Here is a 26440-nt window from a genome sequence, read left to right as displayed (position 1 = left end):
GGGTGTTATGTGGCTAGAATGGGGCTGTTTGGTTTGCCTGTCTACACAGCATTAGACATTCCAGCCAAGCTTCCGAGGTAGGTCATTATTTTTGTTTATTTATATGGTGTCACAAGGGTTCCACCATGCATAACAAATAAATGATCAAAACAAGAAAACATTATGCACACGTCGAGATTTTGTGCTCTTTTCTCAGCAATCAGTCTAGATCGTTTGGAATGTAAGCACAGATCGCTCCCTGTGTTTACCCTATAGTGGTGGCGATGCGTGGTCCTGCGCTTCCCAATCGCTCGCTCAGATAGACAGGGCATGCATTGTCTATCCTGCTAAGATTAGCTGTAAGCATAGGCAAAACATTCCTCAGCACACATCGCAGGTGCATGGAACTTGTGCTGAGCGATCTGTGCTTAAGCACATCGCTCAGCACAGGGCTCCTATCGCCCCGTGTGTACAGGGCTTTACAGTATAGGTCAATGTAAGACAAGTACATGGTATATTATCATTGCTTCATCAGGGGACAGGACACCGAGATAATCATTAGGGTGGCAGAAATAGTTTGGTGCCGTTGAAGGGAGCACAGCGAAGAAATAGTCTAAGTCATGTGAGAATAGGGTCCTACTTGTGAGAGCAAACATTCTACCGGGGAGGTGCAGACAAATAGGGGTCATATAGTGAGGGTAGAAGTAAGCATGTAGGATGAGAGATGGCTGGATTTGATGAAGAAGTGGGTCTTGAAAGCCTGTTTAAAGTTTTGTGGAGAGTCTGATAGGGAGGGGTTGAAAATTCAAGATATAGGGAGCACAGATCTTGGAGCTAGGAGTGGGAAGAAGTTATACCCCTTTCAGATTAGCAAGCGCTTGCAAGTTGGGTCGCAAGCCAGGTACAAAATCCCGGGTGCGACCTGGCTTGCAAGCGCCTTCACACTAGCTGCCCGACCCGGCATAAAGCCGGGCGGGTCACGTAATCGGAAGGCGGGGCCGGAGCGGCCCTGGGAGATGTCAGTGCACTGAACAGAACCCGGGTTACGCATTCACGCTGCCCCTGGACCCGCCCCTGGGTCCAACCCTAGTCAAGACACGGGTTGAAATCCCAGAACGTCGGACCACGGACAATCTTTCAGAACCCTTTCACGCTGAACAAATTCCAGGGTTTTTGTGCGTTCATGTGCAATAACCTGGGAAATATTTGTCAGTGGGAAAGGGGTATAACAAGCTGGCGGGAGAGTTGGCGTGCGTTTGTGGAGCAAAGAGGGCGGTGGGTGGGAGTGTAAATAGAAATGACATCAGAAATGTGAATGGTAGAGGTACTTGTAAGTGAAGAAGCTTGAATTGGATTTGTAAGGGGAGACAGTGTAGTGCTTGTAAGAGAGGAGTGGTGGACATAGTCATTCATTGAAAGCCGCTTGTGATTGAATTTTATGCTTTTTCTGAAGGTGATAAATCTTAAGTTGTAAATCAATGTGAGATTCTCATGAATGTTCATAGTATCAAACATGACAATAAGAATTGTAGGTGTTCTCACCTGTTGTGTAATGTGCTGTGGACGTCTTCCAGGACCTGTGCCGTCTGCCTGTGATAGTCCAGAGCGGCTTCTACTAACACACTCAGCTGGCTCACCTGTTCTATCTAAGGAAAGGAAGATCAATGACACACTATACAGCCCAGCAGATGGCTATCATGGTGTTAATCTCATTGCTTTCTTTAAAAGAACTTTCACATTTTTTGTGCCCACCTTATATCTCAATCACTACCAAGTACAAAAAAGTACCAAGGGGAAAAACATCTTGTTTACAATTTAAAAGCCTAAAATATCTGAAGTAGTTTAACACGTGTCCATGAGAGGGCAGTATTTAATAGCATACTTTTCTGCAAATGTATCAGAAGGAGAAGTGGTCTTTTACCTGCTTATACATGTGATCTATTGAAATCAGATCTGTATCTGAGTTACTCATCAATCCAACAATTATATTGGTTGGGTTATAATAAGATCAGTCTAAAATCTAATTTCTGATTTTAATTCCACCTGGAGCTCTGATTTAGATCACAATTGTTGGACTGTAATGCAAATACATGTATGTAAGCACCCGAATAAACTCCTTGTAAAGGATGCAGGTCAGGAGTGTTCATGACTGTTTAATTTAACCCCTTCCTGACAGAGCTAGTTTTTGCGTTCCTGACAGAGCCATTTTTTTCAAATCTGACATGTCTCACTTAAGTGGGGATAACTTTTTTTTGCTTTTACTTATCCCAGTGATTTTGAGATTGTTTTTTCGTGACACATTGTACTTCAAATTAGTGGTAAATTTGGGTCGATACAGTCTGTGTTTTTTTGTGAAAAATACCAAAATATCGTGAAAAAATGGAAAATTTAGCGATTTGCAAAATGTTAAATTTTCTGCTTGTGAGACAAATAATCATACCACTCAAAATAGTTAATAACTAACATAGACCATATGTCTACTTTATGTTTCCATCATTATTTCAACTTCCTTTTAATTTTTTTGGACACTAGGAGGCTTACAATATGAATAGCAAATTCTCAAATTTTCAAGAAAATTTCAAACACTGATTTTTTTAGGGACCAGTTCAGTTCTGATGTGACTTTGAGGGACTTGTATGTGAGACACCCCCATAAATGATGCCATTTCAAAAACTGCACCCCTCACAGTATTCAAAACAGCATTTTGGAAGTTTGTTAACCCTTTAGGTGTTTCACAGGAATTAAAACAAAGTGTAGGTGAAATTTCAAAATTTCATTTTTTTTGCAGATTTGCAATTTTAATACATTTTTCTAAGGAACACAGTACATTTTACTAGAGAAATGTGACTAAAAATTGATTCCCCCAATTCCTTTGTTTTCATAAATATCCTATATGTGGCCCTAGTGTGCACGTTGACCAAACCACAGGCTTCATAATAGAAGGAGCACCTACTTGATTTTGGAGCCTCCTTTTTATGAGATTATTTTTTAGGCACCATGTAGGTTTCTAGGCACCATAAGATGCTAAAAGTTAGGAACCCCCCCACAAGTGACCCCATTTTGCAAACTACACCCCTCAGGGAATTCATCTAGGGGTATAGTGTACATTTCAAACCCCCAGGGGTTTCACCAATTGTGGTACAACTGGGCAGTGAAAATGAAAAATTAAATTTTTTACACAAAAATGCAGTTCTGGCTCAAAATTTTTCATTTTCACAAGGAATGAAGGAGACAAAGCACCCCAAAATCTGTGCCCCAATTTCTCCCGAGTACGGCAATGCCTCACATGTGACCAAAAAATACCAGTTGGGTGCATGGCAGGACTCAGAAGGGAAGGAGTGATTTTTGGATTTTGCAGCTCAGATTCTGGTGGAATGTTGGTGGGTGCTATGTTGCACCAATACAGTGGAACCCCCCCACAAGTCACCCCATTTTGCAAAGTACACCCCTCAGGGAATTCATCTAGGGGTATAGTGTACATTTCAAACCCCCAGGGGTTTCACCAATTTTGATACAACTGGGCAGTGCAAATGAAAAATTACATTTTTTTACACAAAAATGCAGTTGTGGCTCAAAATTTTTCATTTTCAGAAGGTATGAAGGAGAAAAAGCACCCCAAAATCTGTGCCCCAATTTCTCCCGAGTACGGCAATGCCTCACATGTGACCAAAAAATACCAGTTGGGTGCATGGCAGGACTCAGAAGGGAAGGAGTGATTTTTGGATTTTGCAGCTCAGATTCTGGTGGAATTTTGGTGGGTGCTATGTCGCATTAGCAAGACCCCCCAAGCACCAAGACAGTGGAACCCCCCCCACAAGTGACCCCATTTTGCAAACTACACCTCTCAGGGAATTCATCTAGGGGTATAGTGTACATTTCAAACCCCCAGGGGTTTCACCAATTTTGATACAACTGGGCAGTGAAAATGAAAAATTACATTTTTTTACACAAAAATGCAGTTCTGGCTCAAAATTTTTCATTTTCAGAAGGTATGAAGGAGACAAAGCACCCCAAAATCTGTGCCCCAATTTCTCCCGAGTACGGCAATGCCTCACATGTGACCAAAAAATTCCAGTTGGGTGCATGGCAGGACTCAGAAGGGAAGGAGTGATTTTTGGATTTTGCAGCTCAGATTCTGGTGGAATTTTGGTGGGTGCTATGTCGCATTAGCAAGACCCCCCAAGCACCAAGACAGTGGAACCCCCCCACAAGTGACCCCATTTTGCAAACTACACCCCTCAGGGAATTCATCTAGGGGTATAGTGTACATTTCAAACCCCCAGGGGTTTCACCAATTTGATACAACTGGGCAGTGAAAATGAAAAATTACATTTTTTTACACAAAAATGCAGTTCTGGCTCAAAATTTTTCATTTTCAGAAGGTATGAAGGAGAAAAGCACCCCAAAATCTGTGCCCCAATTTCTCCCGAGTACGGCAATGCCTCACATGTGACCAAAAAATACCAGTTGGGTGCATGGCAGGACTCAGAAGGGAAGGAGTGATTTTTGGATTTTGCAGCTCAGATTCTGGTGGAATTTTGGTGGGTGCTATGTCGCATTAGCAAGACCCCCCAAGCACCAAGACAGTGGAACCCCCCCACAAGTCACCCCATTTTGCAAAGTACACCCCTCAGGAAATTCATCTAGGGGTATAGTGTACATTTCAAACCCCCAGGGGTTTCACCAATTTTGATACAACTGGGCAGTGCAAATGAAAAATTACATTTTTTTACACAAAAATGCAGTTCTGGCTCAAAATTTTTCATTTTCAGAAGGTATGAAGGAGAAAAAGCACCCCAAAATCTGTGCCCCAATTTCTCCCGAGTACGGCAATGCCTCATGTGTGACCAAAAAGTGGCAGGACTCAGAATGGAAGGAGTGATTTTTGGATTTTGCAGCTCAGATTCTGGTGGAATTTTGGTGGGTGCTATGTCGCATTAGCAAGACCCCCCAAGCACCAAGACAGTGGAACCCCCCCACAAGTGACCCCATTTTGCAAACTACACCCCTCAGGGAATTCATCTAGGGGTATAGTGTACATTTCAAACCCCCAGGGGTTTCACCAATTTTGATACAAGTGGGCAGTGAACATGAAAAATTACATTTTTTACACAAAAATGCAGTTCTGGCTCAAAATTTTTCATTTTCAGAAGGTATGAAGGAGACAAAGCACCCCAAAATCTGTGCCCCAATTTCTCCCGAGTACGGCAATGCCTCACATGTGACCAAAAAATACCAGTTGGGTGCATGGCAGGACTCAGAAGGGAAGGAGTGATTTTTGGATTTTGCAGCTCAGATTCTGGTGGAATGTTGGTGGGTGCTATGTGGCATTAGCAAGACCCCCGAAGCACGGTGAAATGATGAACCTAATAATCCATACATGTGTGGTATATTTTAAAACACTCCTTTATACATAGGCCGGGTTTGTCGGGGCAAGTTTCACAGTGGAAAATAGTTTCCTTTCTTATTCCCTTTTTATAGCAAACTTTGCACCTTTTTTGTGTCCTGCCCTTTCTTGCAGTGGAGGGGATTTCATCAGGAAAATGCTGCCCTGGTACAATACGGGGGCCAGTACTAGAAGTACTGGGGCCCTCTGCCTGCTGGTTCCCAAATATTAGGCCCTTTATGACTTCCTCTTGAAAGTGCATAAATGTCCCCCTCTGGCCGGTAGATCGGAATAGCACGTAAGCGTTATACAGTGCCATCTGGATGATATACACGGCCAGCTTCTTGTACCAGATTTTTGTTTTCCGCAGGGCACTGTACGGCTTCAGTACCTGATCTGAAAGATCCACTCCGCCCATGTACCTATTGTAATCCAGGATACAATTAGGTTTGGAGGTGTGGGTACTGGTACCTCGTACAGGGACGGAGGTGGTACTGTCTCCGTGAATTGTTGTCAGTATAAGGACATCCCTCTTGTCCTTATATTTGACCAACAACATATTTTCGGTGCATATTCCCCTGCTTTCACCCCTTCTCATTACTTGGGCAATGTGCGTTTTTGGGAGGCCTCTTTGGTTCTTGCGCACAGTACCGCAAGCTGCTGTACCTCTTGAACCAAGGGCCTTAAACAGGGGGATGCTGGTGTAAAAGTTATCCACATAGAGGTGATAACCTTTATCCAGGAAGGGGTGCACTAAATCCCAGACAATTTTTCCACTAACACCTACGAGGGAGGGGGTGCATTCTGGCGGTTCAATTGTTGAATCCTTCCCTTCATATACCCTAAACCTGTGGGTGTACCCTGAGGTGCTTTCACACAGCTTATACATTTTTATGCCATACCTTGCCCTCTTATTGGGAAGGTACTGGCGGAATTTAACCCTTCCTTTAAAATGTATAAGGGACTCGTCTATGCAAATGAATTTATCTGGGATGTACATGTCTTCAAATTTGGCACTGAAATGATCAATGACCGGCCTGACTTTGAATAGCCGGTCAAAGGTGGGATCATCTCTGGGTGGGCACTGTGCATTATCGTTGTAATGCAAAAATTTAAGGATTAACTCAAAACGAGTCCGGGTCATGGCCATACGGTAAAATGGGGTGCTGTACAGAACATCTGTACTCCAATATTGCCTAATTTCTGGCTTTTTTACTATGCCCATATGAAACACCAGACCCCAAAACGTCATCATCTCTACTGCATCTACAGGGGTCCACCTAGCAAATGATGACGTGGGGTTTTGAGCAATAAACTGCTGGGCATATAAATTACTTTGGTCCACCATTAAATTTATAAAATCATCAGAGAAAAATAATTTGAAAAAGTCAATTTCTCTGAGACCTGTGGAATCAAATTGGATTCCTGGCATGGCCAAAAACTCAGGAACCTGGGGCTCAAAATTGTCTGGTGGTGGGGTCCATACGAGATCAATTATTGGGGGGGGGGGGGTCTCAGCTGCTCTACGGGGGCGTCTTTGAGGGGGTCCCTCATCACCAGAGGAGGAAGAGGAGCTTAAGATGAATCCTTCAAATTCCCCGCTTGCCTCACTGGCTGTGTCAGAGTCAGAGGCAAGCATGGCATATGCCTCCTCCACTGAATACATTCTCCTGGATGACTGGGACGACATTTGGGATGACATTTGGGATGCCATTTATATTTTTGTGTTACTGGTAGTGAAATGTTTCAACACGTGTATAGTGTAGGGGGGGGGTACAAACTTTATTTCAACCCGGGGGGTATGTAGTGTGTAGTGTGTATGTAGTGCAGAAAAAAAAAAATACTTTATACAAAAAAAAAAAATTGAAGGGGTTAAAAAAAAAAAAAATTGAAGGGGTTAAAAAAAAAAAATTGAAGGGGTAAAAAAAAAAAAAAAAAATGGCCTGCGCAAAAAATTGAGCACAGATGTTGGTCAGTAACGTCCGTCACTGAACAGCGCTCAAAGGCAACAGGAATTTGATCAAAAAAAAAAATAGATCAACCCTGTGCCGAAAAAGCTGATCAGTGATGTACGTCACTGATCAGCGCACAGTGGCCACAAGACACCCACAAAATCACAGTGTGTGTAAAAAAAAAATTAAAAAAAGACCCCACAAAAAAAAAAAAGGTGATCAGTGATGCAACACTGATTACCAGTGAGGGGCAGCAGGTGCACAACCTTTGGTGCAACTGACAGTGCAACTGGCAGCAACTGACAGGTATATATAAAAAAAAAAAACCTCTGCACCCCAAAAAAGTTGCTGATCACCTCAGATATAGTGATCAGCACAAAAGGCGGGGGCAGCAGACACAAAATTTAGCAGTCTCTATCACTCTGTCACTATCTCTCTCTATCTCTCTATCTCTCACTATCTATCACTCTATGACACTGCAGCAGCAGCACTGACAGTTATATATATGAAAAATAACCCCGGCACCCCCAAAAAGTTGCTGGGGGTGCACAAAAGGGGGGCAGCAGACACAAAATATAGCAGTCTCTATCACTCTCTGTCACTATCTCTCTCTATCTCTCTATCTCTCACTATCTATCACTCTATGACACTGCAGCAGCAGCACTGACAGGTATATATATATATAAAAAAAAATCTGCGCCCCCAAAAAGTTGCTGATCAGTTAATTTATACTGATCAGCACAAAAGGGAGGGCAGCAGTCAGTTATATAAAAAATATATAGCACAATCTGTCACTATCTCTCTCTATCTCTCTCTCTCTATCTCTCTCTATCTCTCTATCTATAACTCTATTACACTGCAGCAGCACTCTCTGTCACTAGGCCTCACTAGGCCTCTCTATCTCTATCTCTCCCTATCTCTCTCTCTCTATCTCTCTATCTAATAATTCGCAGCAGCACAACACAGCCCAACACAGCACAGGATGTCACAAATAAGGAGCAAGATCCAGCAGTGATCAGGTAAGTATTTTAGGGGTTCTGGTCAGTATATGGCGGCAGCTGGGCACGGTGACCGCACTGCACGCTATTCCAGACCGGAATGGCGTCTGCAGTGCAGTCACCGTTAGTTTAAACCCCCCTCCATGGCTGTGATTGGTCCGTCGGTCCGACGGACCAATCACGGCCTTTGGGGGCGGGCGGGGTGAGGTGGGGTGACACCAGTGTCACCCTTACACCCCGCGGTGATTGGTGCTGTACTTTACAGCACCAATCACCTCCGATCCCGTGTCACCGGCGAACGTTATTCGCCGGTGACACAGAAAACGCTGTGAATGGCTGTTCACACTGAACAGCCAATCACAGCGATCGCCGACGGGGGGGCGGCATCGCAGCCCCCCCTGGGCATGCAGGGACATGTCTGCTGTCAGGGACAGCAGACATCGTCCCTCTGTCACTGCGTCTCTAGACGCAGTGACAGTTAGAAGCCATGACGTATATATACGTCATGTGTCGGGAAGTACTTCCCGGCCATGACGTATATATACGTCAAATGTCGGGAAGGGGTTAATTAGCTCATTATTATGCATGCAAAGGAAGTCAGAGGCAGGGAGTGGATGCATAATCCAGCTGCTATGTAAAAAGGTTGTCTGACTAAGGCAGGTCACTTGTATTTGTCTTGTGATAATTCTGATGTTATTACACATTACACGAGAGCTGTAAATAAGGAGGCCCTCTGGGCCATTCCCATACCAACATTTTCTCGGCACAAAGGGAGGTTGTGATGTGCTGACTCTGTGTCCTGTGCTTCACTGCACTCAGACATAGGAGTGGCTATTGGTAATGGCCCACTAGTGATAACTGTCACATCTGGGACCCAGAGCCACAGCAACGCCTTCCCACTACAGAGGTCATTCCACCATTACTGCTAAAGCCTCCACCTAAACCTGGTTTTATATAATAAAGAACAGCATCTTTATAGTATTCTCTTTGGACACAAAAGCAGCGATGCCATCCATACTTTTACTGACAGGCCAAGGAGCTGCCATGGCTTCAGTCTTTCTTGAGCTTCCTCTCATCTCCTGGTATGGGACAATTAATAGCCGTCACCTGCACAACTTCTGCCTGTTGTCTAAAGCCCAATAGAGACTAGACTATTGACACTGCCGATTATAATTAACTATATAGGTAGTGCCGCTAGGCAAACAACATCTTTCAGTGACATCACCAGGACTCGGTGTACATGCGGGTCATTGGCTCTATAGCCATAGCCAAACTCAACCTGTATGTTCAGCAGATTGGGGGTTCATGCATAGGCAACAAGTGTTGAGTGTACACATTATACTATTTTTATTTTAAGGATATCGTCTACTGCAGGCATTCCCAACCACGGTCCTCAAGGCACACTAACAGTGCAGGTTTTAGTGATATCCAGGCTTTAGCACAGGTGACTTAATGGTACTTGTGACTTATCTGGGCGCCCGATTTTCTTCATCACACCTAAAAATCGCGTCAAATCGCATCGCATACAATCAGATTGCATGCAATGCGATTTGACGCGATTTAAATATGTGAAGGCACCCAGATGCCTGTTTCATATGTGAAATGGCCCCCCCAGACCCCATTTTTAATTGTATACCCACCCTGATGGCTAAATGCCCCCCATTGTTAACGCCACCCCACTATCAACGCCAACCCGAAGCGTGGCGAGCGTCGGCGGTACGCGTCCTCCGACCCACTATCCACGTCGGCGTGGAGTTGATATTATATAGTGTGGGGAGCGCAGCGAGCCCGAAGCATGGCGAGCGCACGCGGATACCTGTGAAGCCTGCGAGGGGACGCGTATAGCTGTGAAGGTATGCTCGCCACCCTTCGGGCTCGGTGGCTCGCTGCTCTCGCCACACTATATAAAATCAACTCCACGCCGACGTGGATAGTGGAGGTATGAAAAGGTCGGAGGACGCGTTGATAGTGGGGTGGCTTTAACAATGGGGGTCATTTAGCCAGATTTTCTCTTCAAGGGAATTTCAAGGGAAATCGTGTCAAATCGCATGCTTAGGGTACTGGCATACAATTTCAACATCGGGCGCCCAGATAAGTCACAAGTACCGACTTAATCAGTACCTGAGTGATTCTGATTAAACCATCTGTGCTGAAGCCTGGATATCACAAAAACCTGCACTGTTGGTGTGCCTTAAGGACCGTGGTTGGGAATGCCTGCTCTACTGTGTATGGACCTCAACTGAATGTAGTATATAAAAATGAAGCAAAATAAAATGATAATAAAGACAAATCATTAGCATAAACATTTTAAAGTGTGTTTTTTGGGGTCTTCAATGCACTCTAAGATGGAGTGGCTATTGATAATAGTATTGTTTTTTTATTTCTTTTAAAATATTGTTTTTAGGCTTTCAAAAGGCAGGAAAAATACAATTTGTATGATAGTCCCCAAATTCAGGTATTTAATTATGCCTCTTCCATTTACTGAGCACCGTCCTTTGCTTCCACATATCTTTAGTGCAAAGCAGGGCCTAAGAAACGCAATTTGCAGATGGTCAATAGGTCATATGATGGGTGAAAGCCAAACACTAGGGGTGGAGATGGTAAATATATGCTGGAGATAGAGGGGAATAGAAAAATGTTCAGGAAAGCCAGAACAACTTCCTGAGATCATTGCTGACCTTAACATTCTTACTCAGTCACTTTACTGACCATCTGCTAACAGGCAGCACAAAGCCAACAGTATAGGAATCAGGGCCAGAGTACAAAGGGTCATAATAGAAATCCCACGTTATAATTCCTTTTATCCATAACAGAAGCAACAAACTTTCCCTGTAATAGCAGAAAGAATATTCTAATAGTCAATATTTGCAATTATAATTGATACCCCAGATCCTGAATCCAGCTGCAAAGCAGTTATACGTCTACTTGTCATACTTGCCTACCCCTCTTGGAATGACTGGGAGGCAAATCTCCCGAATGCTCCCCGGGGTCCCTCTTCGCTGCTGACCCAAATTTGCAGCTTTTGATGGGGAGGGGCTAAAATAGGGTAAATTAGCCGCCCCCTCTCCGCAGACCCATGAATAGTGGCAAGAGGGCAGGGCTTAGTAACTTCAGCCCCTCCTCATCTCGGATCCTGAGATTAGGAATCTTTTCTTATGGTAAAAATATGGGATAATTGAATTACCTGGGGGAAAATTGTGGTAAATTCAAAGTTTTTTTTTTTTTACCTTTACAAAAATGAATGGGAAAAATTGAATTACACCCTTTATGGGTCTATATATAGTAAATCCACCACATATATTTGAGATCTATAACTGCCAGAAATTATTGAGGACCTGCACTGTAAAACAACCAGAAATGTTAGATTTATTTTCTATGGTAGCCTCTAGTACTGAGTGGCAATGAATAGTAAAAGTACAGTATGCATTGTGTTCTATAAAGTGTTCCCAAGGATACTATCTTTATAAAACACTAGAATATCCTCTGTATTGTATCTTATTCGTTATGTTGGTCTCTGTTTTGTATATTGCTCATTACAATGCTGTGTGTTGTACAAGGTCACATGAAATCACTGAACTGGCCTTCATGAAATAGCAGTTAAGCCCCGTACACATGGGGCGATTCTAGCCTATATCACTGGTGAACGACCATATCCCGTGTGTATGGGGCGATGGTCGCTGGGAGCTGTCCTCCCACGACCAGCCCTGGGGTGGTCGCTGGTCGGAGGAGCATGCTCCTGATACCAGTGGCTTCTGCAGACAGAGTGTCTAGTTTTTATCAGCGACCAATGAAAACAAGACACGAAGCATTATGATCGCTGAACAATATATTGCTCAGTGTGTACGGAACTTTAAATATAATATGTAATATATAAAATCTAACACTACCTGCTCTAACTGGCTGCATAATCCACACTCATATAGACACAAGCACACCCATATTTATTTTGGACTAGCTGATAAAAGATCTTGAAAAATATACTGGTGATTACCCCCAGGCCAAAGGCTTTATCCTAGTATTTGCAAAATTTAGGGATGGACAGGTCACCATGTATCCCTGTGTTCTAGACACCAACACTACATTATAAAATATTGATGCAAAGAGAATCTATAACAAATAAAGTAATAAGTAAAAGCGATCTCCCTCACTAGTAGACATGTCAGTGTAAGTTTGTTGTGGTATGGGGAAGTAGAGCCATTGGAACACTCTGACAGGATTCTGAGCGTGCAGGGTGTCTGGCAGAATGCTGAATCTTTATATAAACGAACATTAACAGAAGTTTATTACACAAGTAATGGATCGCAAAGCAAAATCTTTCTCTAATGGACAAAGCCAAGCTGCATTGCAGATGGGGCAAATGTGCAGAGAGTTAGATTTGGCTGGGGTGTGTTCAAACTGAATATAAATTGCAGTGTAAAAATAAAGCAGCCAGTATTTACCCTGCTGAAAACAAAATAACTCACCCAAATCTAAAGGCCTCCATAAACTATGGGATTTGGGCCTGATTTCACTTGATTACTTGTTAGCACCCACGATGTATTGGATCCAATGTGGGAGGACTCAGGGAGCCAGGCTCCGAGCAGGGGGATGCAGAGAGCCAGGCATCGGGGGTATTTAAAACAAACCATACAAATGAATAGACAGCCACTGATTGGCTAAGATAGGACTCTCAGCCAATCAATGGCTGCCCATTCATTTGTATGGGTCTTTTTATTCTCCTGCAGCCCTTCTGCCCGGCTCCCCCCATCCATATCCCTCTTCCTGCAGCTCTGCGGGAGTTGTATGTGATAAATCGAATGCGAGCAAGATGTTCACACAGCTTGTCGGTCTCCCCTCCTGCTTCGTCTCGCTAATGAGGCAAAGCAAGAAGTGTTATAGCGGCGCGATAAGTGCCACTATAATAAATCTACCCCACAGAGATGTTGGCACTCAAAGGGTTAACTCTCTTTGTACATGTTATATTTGCCCCACCTGCAGTGCACATGGTTTTGTCCATTTTAGAATATTTTTTACTTTGTGCTCCATGCTGAATTTCACCCACTGGGCCTGATTCAGGTTCACTCGCAAAAGCAAATTCTCACTTTAATGGACAAAACAATGTGAACTGCAGGTGGGGCTGATGTAACATGTGCCTAGAGAGTTAGAAATAAAATAACAGCCAAATCTAACTCTCTGTGCACATGTTACATCTGCCCCATCTGCAGTGCAGCACGGTTTTGTCCATTAGAGAGAGAATTTGCTTTTGCCAGTGATCCAGAATCAGGCCCATAGTATGATCACCATTTATCCCGAAGTAAAAGTGTGTTACGCTGCAACATGAAACACATTTAAAGCACAATGAATGTTAAGAATGACAAAAGTGTGACGGCAGGACATGACGCACTTACATCGTTTTCTAGAAAATTAAACATACTCCTCTCAGCCAGTTCTTTAGACTCTTGGAATTTCTCCACAGCCTGATGGATTTCGTCGTCTGAGATCTTCCCTTGTCGCTTCTTCTTATAATCATAATCTAGGCGACGGCCTTCCAACTTTTTCAAATGATACTGCAAATCAGAAAATAGCTCATTAGGAATGTAACCTAATATGAGGGATAACAGTTATTTTATATTTATTAATTATATAGGAATGCTGTGATGAAATGCCAGTTGCCATTTGTACGTAACACCACCCGACACAGAATGGAGGGTTGGGATTTATTATATATAGATAGATAGATAGATAGATAGATAGATAGATAGATAGATAGACATTGTAGGGGCTCTGCACACACTAATTTAACCCCTTCCTGACAGAGCCAGTTTTTGCGTTCTTGACAGAGCCCTTTTTTTCAAATCTGACATGTCTCACTTAAGTGGGGATAACTTTTTTTTGCTTTTACTTATCCCAGTGATTTTGAGATTGTTTTTTCGTGACACATTGTACTTCAAATTAGTGGTAAATTTGGGTCGATACAGTCTGTGTTTTTTTGTGAAAAATACCAAAATGTCGTAAAAAAATGGAAAATTTAGCAAGTTGCAAAATGTTAAATTTTCTGCTTGTGAGACAAATAATAATAATACCACTCAAAATAGTTAATAACTAACATAGACCATATGTCTACTTTATGTTTCCATCATTATTTCAACTTCCTTTTAATTTTTTTGGACACTAGGAGGCTTACAATATGAATAGCAAATTCTCAAATTTTCAAGAAAATTTCAAACACTGATTTTTTTAGGGACCAGTTCAGTTCTGATGTGACTTTGAGGGACTTGTATGTGAGACACCCCCATAAATGATGCCATTTCAAAAACTGCACCCCTCACAGTATTCAAAACAGCATTTTGGAAGTTTGTTAACCCTTTAGGTGTTTCACAGGAATTAAAACAAAGTGTAGGTGAAATTTCAAAATTTCATTTTTTTTTGCAGATTTGCAATTTTAATACATTTTTCTAAGGAACACAGTACATTTTACTAGAGAAATGTGACTAAAAATTGATTCCCCCAATTCTTTTGTTTTCATAAATATCCTATATGTGGCCCTAGTGTGCACGTTGACCAAACCACAGGCTTCATAATAGAAGGAGCACCTACTTGATTTTGGAGCCTCCTTTTTATGAGATTTTTTTTTAGGCACCATGTAGGTTTCTAGGCACCATAAGATGCTAAAAGTTAGGAACCCCCCCACAAGTGACCCCATTTTGCAAACTACACCCCTCAGGGAATTCATCTAGGGGTATAATGTACATTTCAAACCCCCAGGGGTTTCACCAATTGTGGTACAACTGGGCAGTGAAAATGAAAAATTAAATTTTTTACACAAAAATGCAGTTCTGGCTCAAAATTTTTCATTTTCACAAGGAACGAAGGAGACAAAGCACCCCAAAATCTGTGCCCCAATTTCTCCCGAGTAAGGCAATGCCTCACATGTGACCAAAAAATACCAGTTGGGTGCATGGCAGGACTCAGAAAGGAAGGAGTGATTTTTGGATTTTGCAGCTCAGATTCTTGTGGAATTTTGGTGGGTGCTATGTCGCATTAGCAAGACCCCCCAAGCACCAATACAGTGGACCCCCCCACAAGTGACCCCATTTTGCAAACTACACCCCTCAGGGAATTCATCTAGGGGTATAGTGTACATTTCAAACCCCCAGGGGTTTCACCAATTTTGATACAAGTGGGCAGTGAAAATGAAAAATTACATTTTTTTACACAAAAATGCAGTTCTGGCTCAAAATTTTTCATTTTCAGAAGGTATGAAGGAGAAAAAGCACCCCAAAATCTGTGCCCCAATTTCTCCCGAGTACGGCAATGCCTCACATGTGACCAAAAAATACCAGTTGGGTGCATGGCAGGACTCAGAAGGGAAGGAGTGATTTTTGGATTTTGCAGCACAGATTTTGGTGGAATGAATGGTGGGTGCTATGTTGCACCAATACAGTGGAACCCCCCCACAAGTCACCCCATTTTGCAAAGTACACCCCTCAGGGAATTCATCTAGGGGTATAGTGTACATTTCAAACCCCCAGGGGTTTCACCAATTTTGATACAAGTGGGCAGTGAAAATGAAAAATTACATTTTTTTACACAAAAATGCAGTTCTGGCTCAAAATTTTTCATTTTCAGAAGGTATGAAGGAGACAAAGCACCCCAAAATCTGTGCCCCAATTTCTCCCGAGTACGGCAATGCCTCACATGTGACCAAAAAATACCAGTTGGGTGCATGGCAGGACTCAGAAGGGAAGGAGTGATTTTTGGATTTTGCAGCTCAGATTCTGGTGGAATTTTGGTGGGTGCTATGTCGCATTAGCAAGACCCCCCAAGCACCAATACAGTGGACCCCCCCACAAGTGACCCCATTTTGCAAACTACACCCCTCAGGGAATTCATCTAGGGGTATAGTGTACATTTCAAACCCCCAGGGGTTTCACCAATTTTGATACAAGTGGGCAGTGAAAATGAAAAATTACATTTTTTTACACAAAAATGCAGTTCTGGCTCAAAATTTTTCATTTTCAGAAGGTATGAAGGAGAAAAAGCACCCCAAAATCTGTGCCCCAATTTCTCCCGAGTACGGCAATGCCTCACATGTGACCAAAAAATACCAGTTGGGTGCATGGCAGGACTCAGAAGGGAAGGAGTGATTTTTGGATTTTGCAGCACAGATTTTGGTGGAATGAATGGTGGGTGCTATGTTGCACCAATACAGTGGAACCCCCCCACAAGTCACCCCATTTTGCAAAGTACACCCCTCAGGGAATTCATCTAGGGGTATAGTGTACATTTCAAACCCCCAGGGGTTTCACCAATTTTGATACAAGTGGGCAGTGAAAATGAAAAATTACATTTTTTTACACAAAAATGCAGTTCTGGCTCAAAATTTTTCATTTTCAGAAGGTATGAAGGAGACAAAGCACCCCAAAATCTGTGCCCCAATTTCTCCCGAGTACGGCAATGCCTCACATGTGACCAAAAAATACCAGTTGGGTGCATGGCAGGACTCAGAAGGGAAGGAGTGATTTTTGGATTTTGCAGCTCAGATTCTGGTGGAATTTTGGTGGGTGCTATGTCGCATTAGCAAGACCCCCCAAGCACCAAGACAGTGGAACCCCCCCACAAGTGACCCCATTTTGCAAACTACACCCCTCAGGGAATTCATCTAGGGGTATAGTGTACATTTCAAACCCCCAGGGGTTTCACCAATTTTGATACAAGTGGGCAGTGAACATGAAAAATTTACATTTTTTTACACAAAAATGCAGTTCTGGCTCAAAATTTTTCATTTTCACAAGGAATGAAGGAGAAAAAGCACCCCAAAATCTGTGCCCCAATTTCTCCCGAGTACGGCAATGCCTCACATGTGACCAAAAAATACCATTTGGGTGCATGGCAGGACTCAGAAGGGAAGGAGTGATTTTTGGATTTTGCAGCTCAGATTCTGGTGGAATTTTGGTGGGTGCTATGTCGCATTAGCAAGACCCCCCAAGCACCAAGACAGTGGAACCCCCCCACAAGTGACCCCATTTTGCAAACTACACCCCTCAGGGAATTCATCTAGGGGTATAGTGTACATTTCAAACCCCCAGGGGTTTCACCAATTTTGATACAAGTGGGCAGTGAACATGAAAAATTACATTTTTTTACACAAAAATGCAGTTCTGGCTCAAAAGTTTTCATTTTCACAAGGAATGAAGGAGAAAAAGCACCCCAAAATCTGTGCCCCAATTTCTCCCGAGTACGGCAATGCCTCACATGTGACCAAAAAATACCAGTTGGGTGCATGGCAGGACTCAGAAGGGAAGGAGTGATTTTTGGATTTTGCAGCTCAGATTCTGGTGGAATTTTGGTGGGTGCTATGTCGCATTAGCAAGACCCCCCAAGCACCAAGACAGTGGAACCCCCCCACAAGTGACCCCATTTTGCAAACTACACCCCTCAGGGAATTCATCTAGGGGTATAGTGTACATTTCAAACCCCCAGGGGTTTCACCAATTTTGATACAAGTGGGCAGTGAACATGAAAAATTACATTTTTTTACACAAAAATGCAGTTCTGGCTCAAAAGTTTTCATTTTCACAAGGAATGAAGGAGAAAAAGCACCCCAAAATCTGTGCCCCAATTTCTCCCGAGTACGGCAATGCCTCACATGTGACCAAAAAATACCAGTTGGGTGCATGGCAGGACTCAGAAGGGAAGGAGTGATTTTTGGATTTTGCAGCTCAGATTCTGGTGGAATTTTGGTGGGTGCTATGTCGCATTAGCAAGACCCCCCAAGCACCAAGACAGTGGAACCCCCCCACAAGTGACCCCATTTTGCAAACTACACCCCTCAGGGAATTCATCTAGGGGTATAGTGTACATTTCAAACCCCCAGGGGTTTCACCAATTTTGATACAAGTGGGCAGTGAAAATGAAAAATTACATTTTTTTACACAAAAATGCAGTTCTGGCTCAAAATTTTTCATTTTCAGAAGGAATGAAGGAGACAAAGCACCCCAAAATCTGTGCCCCAATTTCTCCCGAGTACGGCAATGCCTCATGTGTGACCAAAAAGTGGCAGGACTCAGAAGGGAAGGAGTGATTTTTGGATTTTGCAGCTCAGATTCTGGTGGAATTTTGGTGGGTGCTATGTCGCATTAGCAAGACCCCCCAAGCACCAAGACAGTGGAACCCCCCCACAAGTGACCCCATTTTGCAAACTACACCCCTCAGGGAATTCATCTAGGGGTATAGTGTACATTTCAAACCCCCAGGGGTTTCACCAATTTTGATACAAGTGGGCAGTGAACATGAAAAATTACATTTTTTTACACAAAAATGCAGTTCTGGCTCAAAAGTTTTCATTTTCACAAGGAATGAAGGAGAAAAAGCACCCCAAAATCTGTGCCCCAATTTCTCCCGAGTACGGCAATGCCTCACATGTGACCAAAAAATACCAGTTGGGTGCATGGCAGGACTCAGAAGGGAAGGAGTGATTTTTGGATTTTGCAGCTCAGATTCTGGTGGAATTTTGGTGGGTGCTATGTCGCATTAGCAAGACCCCCCAAGCACCAAGACAGTGGAACCCCCCCACAAGTGACCCCATTTTGCAAACTACACCCCTCAGGGAATTCATCTAGGGGTATAGTGTACATTTCAAACCCCCAGGGGTTTCACCAATTTTGATACAAGTGGGCAGTGAAAATGAAAAATTACATTTTTTTACACAAAAATGCAGTTCTGGCTCAAAATTTTTCATTTTCACAAGGAATGAAGGAGAAAAAGCACCCCAAAATCTGTGCCCCAATTTCTCCCAAGTACGGCAATGCCTCACATGTGACCAAAAAATACCAGTTGGGTGCATGGCAGGACTCAGAAGGGAAGGAGTGATTTTTGGATTTTGCGGCTCAGATTCTGGTGGAATGAATGGTGGGTGCTATGTGGCATTAGCAAGACCCCCGAAGCACGGTGAAATTATGAACCTAATAATCCATAGATGTGTGGTATATTTTAAAACACTCCTTTATACATAGGCCGGGTTTGTCGGGGCAAGTGTCACACTGGAAAATAGTTTGCTTTCTTATTCCCTTTTTATAGCAAACTTTGCACCTTTTTTGTGTCCTGCCCTTTTTTCCAGTGGAGGGGATTTCATCAGGAAAATGCTGCCCTGGTACAATACGGGGGCCAGTACTAGAAGTACTGGGGCCCTCTGCCTGCTGGTTCCCAAATATTAGGCCCTTTATGACTTCCTCTTGAAAGTGCATAAATGTCCCCCTCTGGCCGGTAGAACGGAATAGCACGTAAGCGTTATACAGTGCCATCTGGATGATATACACGGCCAGCTTCTTGTACCAGATTTTTGTTTTCCGCAGGGGACTGTACGGCTTCAGTACCTGATCTGAAAGATCCACTCCGCCCATGTACCTATTGTAATCCAGGATACAATTAGGTTTGGAGGTGTGGGTACTGGTACCTCGTACAGGGACGGAGGTGGTACTGTCTCCGTGAATTGTTGTCAGTATAAGGACATCCCTCTTGTCCTTATATTTGACCAACAACATATTTTCGGTGCATATTCCCCTGCTTTCACCCCTTCTCATTACTTGGGCAATGTGCGTTTTTGGGAGGCCTCTTTGGTTCTTGCGCACAGTACCGCAAGCTGCTGTACCTCTTGAACCAAGGGCCTTAAACAGGGGGATGCTGGTGTAAAAGTTATCCACATAGAGGTGATAACCTTTATCCAGGAAGGGGTGCACTAAATCCCAGACAATTTTCCCACTAACACCTACGAGGTAGGGGGGGCATTCTGGCGGTTCAATTCTTGAATCCTTCCCTTCATATACCCTAAACCTGTGAGTGTACCCTGAGGTGCTTTCACACAGCTTATACATTTTTATGCCATACCTTGCCCTCTTACTGGGAAGGTACTGGCGGAATTTAACCCTTCCTTTAAAATGTATAAGGGACTCGTCTATGCAAATGAATTTATCTGGGATGTACATCTCTTCAAATTTGGCACTGAAATGATCAATGACCGGCCTGACTTTGAATAGCCGGTCAAAGGTGGGATCATCTCTGGGTGGGCACTGTGCATTATCGGTGTAATGTATAAATTTAAGAATTGTCTCAAATCGAGCCCGGGGCATGGCCATACGGTAAAATGGGGTGCTGTACAGAACATCTGTACTCCAATATTGCCTAATTTCTGGCTTTTTTACTATGCCCATATGAAACACCAGACCCCAAAACGTCATCATCTCTACTGCATCTACAGGGGTCCACCTAGCAAATGATGACGTGGGGTTTTGAGCAATAAACTGCTGGGCATATAAATTAGTTTGGTCCACCATTAAATTTATAAAATCATCAGAGAAAAATAATTTGAAAAAGTCAATTTCTCTGAGACCTGTGGAATCAAATTGGATTCCTGGCATGGCCAAAAACTCAGGAACCTGGGGCTCAAAATTGTCTGGTGGTGGGGTCCATACGAGATCAATTATTGGGGGGGGGGTCTCAGCTGCTCTACGGGGGCGTCTTTGAGGGGGTCCCTCATCACCAGAGGAGGAAGAGGAGCTTAAGACGAATCCTTCAAATTCCCCGCTTGCATCACTGGCTGTGTCAGAGTCAGAGGCAAGCATGGCATATGCCTCCTCCGCTGAATACATTCTTCTGGATGACTGGGATGACATTTGGGATGACATTTGGGATGACATTTGGGATGCCATTTTTATTTTTGTGTTACTGGTAGTGAAATGTTTCAACACGTGTATAGTGTAGGGGGGGGTACAAACTTTATTTCAACCCGGGGGGTATGTAGTGTGTAGTGTGTATGTAGTGCAGAAAAAAAAAAATACTTTATACAGGAATTTGATACCAATAAAAAAAAAAAAAATTAAAGGGGTTAAAAAAAAAAAATTGAAGGGGTTAAAAAAAAAAAAAAAAAAAGGTCCTGCGCCAAAAATTGAGCACAGATGTTGGTCAGTAACGTCCGTCACTGAACAGCGCTCAAAGGCAACAGGAATTTGATCAAAAAAAAAAAAAAATAGATCAACCCTGTGCCGAAAAAGCTGATCAGTGATGTACGTCACTGATCGGCGCACAGTGGCCACAGGACACCCACAAAATCACAGTGTGTGTAAAAAAAAATTAAAAAAAGACCCCACAGCACTCACAAAAAAAAAAAGGTGATCAGTGATGCGACACTGATTACCAGTGAGGGACAGCAGGTGCACAACCTTTGGTGCAACTGACAGTGCAACTGGCAGCAACTGACAGGTATATATAAAAAAAAAAACCCTGCGCCCCCAAAAAGTTGCTGATCAGCACAGATATACTGATCAGCACAAAAGGGGGGGGTAGCAGACACAAAATATACACTCTCTATCACTCTCTGTCACTATCTCTCTCTATCTCTCACTATCTCTCACTATCTCTCACTATCTCTCACTATCTATCACTCTAGGACACTGCAGCAGCAGCACTGACAGTTATATGTATAAAAAAAACCTGCACCCCCAAAAAGGGGGGGTAGCAGACACAAAATATACACTCTCTATCACTCTCTGTCACTATCTCTCTCTATCTCTCTATCTCTCACTATCTATCACTATCTATCACTCTATGACACTGCAGCAGCAGCACTGACAGTTATATATATAAAATAAAACCCCTGCACCCCCAAAAAGGGGGGGTAGCAGACACAAATCTCTCTATCTCTCTACCTCTCACTATCTATCACTATCTATCACTATCTATCACTGTATGACACTGCAGCAGCAGCACTGACAGTTATTTATATATAGAAAACCCCTGCACCCCCAAAAAGGGGGGGTAGCAGACACAAAATATAGCTCTCTCTGTCACTATCTCTCTATCTCTCTATCTCTCTCTCTATCTCTCTATCTCTCTATCACACTGCAGCAGCAGCAGCAGGAAGTCCCAAGAAGTCAGATCCAGGAAGCGTCCAGCACGCTACAAGCAGTGATCAGGTAATCAGGTAAGGTATTTGCAAGGATCAGGTAAGTATCACGGCAGACAGGCACGGTGACCGTTCTGCACGCTATTCCAGACCGGAATGGCGTCTGCAGCGCGGTCACCGTTAGTTTAAATGTCGCGCCTTGGCTGTGATTGGTCCGTGGGTCCCACGGACCAATCACAGCCTTGGGGGCAGGTGGGGTGAGGGTGGGGTGAGGTGTCATCGTCACCGATGACCCCCTCATGCCCCCTGACGCCCGGCGGTGATTGACACCTGTGTTACCGAGCGTCTGATTCGCTGGTAACACAGGAAACCGCTGTGAATGGCTGTTCACACTGAACAGCCAATCACAGCGATCGCCGACGGGGGGGGCGGCATCGCAGCCCCCCCTGGGCATGCAGGGACATGTCTGCTGTCAGGGACAGCAGACATCGTCCCTCTGTCACTGCGTCTCGAGACGCAGTGACAGTTTAAAGTCATGACGTACATTTATGCCATGTGTCGGGAAGTACCTCCCGGCCATGACGTAAATGTACGTCAAATGTCGGGAAGGGGTTAACTGATAAAAAATAGTGGAGATTTGGTTCATGAATTGATCAATGTATTTAAGCCTGCAGCCCCCTTCACGGGACCCCACCTTTCTGCAGGTCCTGACACTATCGCTGAAAATGGCTACAATACACATACAGTAGCTATCACATCAATGTTTGATACCAGGCATGCTATCTGGTCTAAAGCTCACAGCAGACTTTGCTTTTATAGGTGAGCAGTTACCAACACACCTGTCACTAATCATCTAGGGAACTGGTTAACATAAGCTATGGAATCTTAGTTAAAGCAGGGTGCATGAGAGTCCATGAGAGTCCTATAGACTAGTAATCCCACTCGAAACAAATGCTTCCAAAGCTAGTAATTGTGGTTTCACTTGCTGGTAATATGTCTGAAAAAGGGGCAGACTAGATGGGCCAAGTGGTTGTAATCTGCCATCAAATTCTATGTTTCTATGCCAACATATGGTAGTGTTTCGGAGTCACACGGACACTAGACATGTATATCATATTGTTTATTCATAGTTGCCTACCATCCCGCATCCTGATGGAAACTTGTAGTTTACTGTGGACTGAGTCTTCTGCTGCCCAGCAAAGTTAAATAAATTCCCTGGATTTTCCACTGTCCCATCAGGAATTCAAACACCGTATGCACAAAATATTGCATGGAGTTTCTCTTCCTGCTGACTGCTAAGCCCTGGAGCATCCCAAACACTATAGTGAACCAATTTAGCTGTTCTCATACACGCAGGTAGCCCCAGCACATGCCTGTGACACATGCACAGAGCTGGCTCCAACCTGTCAGCTCTCACTCGACCTGGGATGAATTAACACTTGTGCACTTGTGAATACACCCTCACACTCACACTGCATACCAGCTATTTAAGAGCAATACTTCCATTACACAGGGTGAGTATCCCGTTATCTTTATATCCAAAAAACCTGTCTCAGGCCGGCAATGAATAATCCCTGAAAGCAGGCCCATTGTCATCAAAAACAGGGCTGCCGCTTTGCAAAGACACAAGCGTTTTACTGAACCTGTGTTGGATGAAAGTTGGTCTAGTGTATGGCGAGCATAAGAAGGGGTAGGACATTTTTACCATTATAGCTGGAAAGCCATACATTAAAATGGCCTACTAACAATGGTGTAGATCCCATGTGAATATTAGTCTAGAAAGTATAGCTAATCAAAACAATTACATTGGACAAAACCATGTTACAGATATACTAAGCCATGTGTGTGTTACATTTTGGGCTATGACCAAGCAGCCATATATCTGTGCTGCCATTAGGAAACATACGGTCTAAGTGCCGGTGCTGCCAGAATCTAGGAGTAGCCTCTGATTCTATAACAAAATTAAGGATCACTCTGGGATAGACTTAATGCAAACAGCAGGTGTTGAACATCTAATACAACACTTCCACACTTTCACCCCAGTTTCTGGAAAGTCGGTATTGGTGGTCGGGTGGCTGATGGTGGTAGCAGTAAGCAGACGTTTTGCCTAGGGTGCCAAAAAACACCTTGCTCCGGCCCTGCTGGTACTTCAAGGTTATTTTGAATTGCAAATAATGGATCAGATCCATCCCCCCACATTTATTGAAAATACAATAATCAAGGATGAAATGTACATCATCCTGAACCTTCACAAGTAAATAATATCTATGAAGATAACGTGGGAATATTCGGTATTCACAGCACTGTTTCTGCATTCTCCTACTTTAGTCTGACTGATGTCATCTTCCACAACTCAGCCTGTGATGTTCTAATATACAGCCAGAGTTCAAGGCTGTCTTTGCATTGTTATGTGACAGGCTTCAGCAAGGATTTTATCTTTGTTACATGTTGCTGTTTTTTATTTGCCTTTGTCATCAGTTACAGTACACACTGGTGATTTCTGCACAACTGCAATGATTTCAGTCTGCACTGCTAAAAATGGTATTTTTGGTGTAAATAAATCATTTTAAATCAAGCCTTAAAATGATTGACATGAGTGGATAACGGAGTGTAGCCTTCTGAATACCTGCACAAGCACCACATGTACTGAGGTAACAATAGCTTCCCCGGAGAACTGGTCATTTTAGCAGGCATACCATAATCACAAGGATTTCTTTATTAACCATATTTATATAGCGCTACAGAAAATATTTATTCATTCATATTCGTGCCCATGCTAGCCATGCTTACAATTTATATTTACCTACACCATGAACAAACAGGGTTAATTGTATGTTTGTAATGTGGGAGGAAACTGGAGAAGGAGACCAACACAAACATCCAAACTCCTCACATAGGGCCTTATTCGAGTTCACTCTTTCTGACAAAATCCTTCTTAGATGGACAAAACCATGTGCACTGCAGGGGGGCAGATGTAACTTGTGCAGATCTAATTAGATTTGGGTGGGGTTTTACTTCAAAGTGAGATCTATATTGCAGTGTTAAAATAAAGCAGCCAGTATTTACCCTGCAAAGAATCACCAAAAAATCACCAAATCTATTTCTCTCTGCACATGTTACATCTGCCCCCCTGCAGTGCACATGGTTTTGTCCATCTAAGAAGGATTTTGTCAGAAAGAGTGAACTCGAATAAGCCCTTATAGGGTAAGAGAGTGATAAAAAGACAGTTCCTAACTGCCATTAGGGGCTGGCTGATTGGTTGGTGGTGTATCTATCTCCATTTTATCACTTTTCAAGGCTTAGTACATCTGGCCCATAGATCCTGTCCTGTTGGAAACGAACACATGACCTCAATGATGTGAGGTAACAAACTAACCGCTGTGCTACTTCAGCCAATGATTACTGGAGTAAAACACTACAGCTTATACAATCTTGCTGTTTTATATATACTAGCAGATGGTTATTATAGAAATGTATACTTACCACAATTTCTTTCAGGTCTTTGTCTTGCAGGGACTGCAGAGGATCAATAAAGTTCTGCTTGACATTAATATCAAGAGAGTCCTTCACCTCTGCCATTTGCTTCAAGCCTTCTCCAACATCCAGCAAAGCACTACCTAGTGTCAAGTGAGATCTTACTGAAAAACTGCTTACAGTACATTGCTAACAATGAGAGGCATACATGCATATGACTGCTAGATCAACACAATACTGTTTTTGTATGATTAAATCTTGCAAACTACATAGTTTCCTACATAAAATGTATTTAAAAGTCAAATATTATTTCTATTGGTACACAGTTGATATTAGGGATGCCAATCCCAAGGCATTTTTTCAATCCCTAATGAAAAAAAAACAAGCCCCATCATCCCACACCAGCTGCACCGCACATTTACTTACATGGGTGAGTGGCCGGGAGAAGGGCAGACAGCAATGGAGCCTCCGGGAGAGAGCAGGCAGGAAACAGCAGGGCAGCATCTGAGCGGGTGCTCAGGCACTGCCCGGCATTAGATTTGCACATGCGCAGCTAATCTCAGAATCCCAGGATTGGAAGGTCCACTCCCGGGATTCAAATCCCAATGTTTTTAGGGCTAAACCCTGGGATCCCGCCAATCCTGGGATTGGCCACCCTAGATGATAGATCTACAGTGCCTAGGTTGACACATAATAGGTCATCATCAGTTCTTAACTTTTATCCCCATTTTTTTTTGGACTTATTCATACATTAACCACTTCAGTGGTATGC

The 26440-nt window shown here is 43.3% G+C and overlaps 1 protein-coding gene across 1 annotated transcript in view; it reads right to left on the bottom strand.

The window, feature by feature from the left end:
• SH3GL3 (SH3 domain containing GRB2 like 3, endophilin A3) overlaps window positions 1–26440 on the bottom strand; it is a 116968-nt gene that overhangs the window by 11400 nt on the left and 79128 nt on the right. Inside the window, exons 5-7 of the mRNA XM_083184012.1 lie at window positions 25678–25811; window positions 13703–13861; window positions 1522–1625 (exon numbers count right to left, since the gene is read on the bottom strand). Coding sequence (XP_083040138.1) covers window positions 1522–1625; window positions 13703–13861; window positions 25678–25811 — 397 coding nt within the window. The remainder of the gene's footprint in view (window positions 1–1521; window positions 1626–13702; window positions 13862–25677; window positions 25812–26440) is intronic.

The sequence above is a fragment of the Crinia signifera genome, chromosome 4 (assembly GCF_055691185.1).
Source record: "Crinia signifera chromosome 4, ASM5569118v1, whole genome shotgun sequence".
NCBI lineage: Eukaryota > Metazoa > Chordata > Amphibia > Anura > Myobatrachidae > Crinia > Crinia signifera.
The sequence above is the reverse complement of the archived record's forward strand: the minus strand, read 5'-3'. Positions and strand labels throughout refer to the sequence as shown.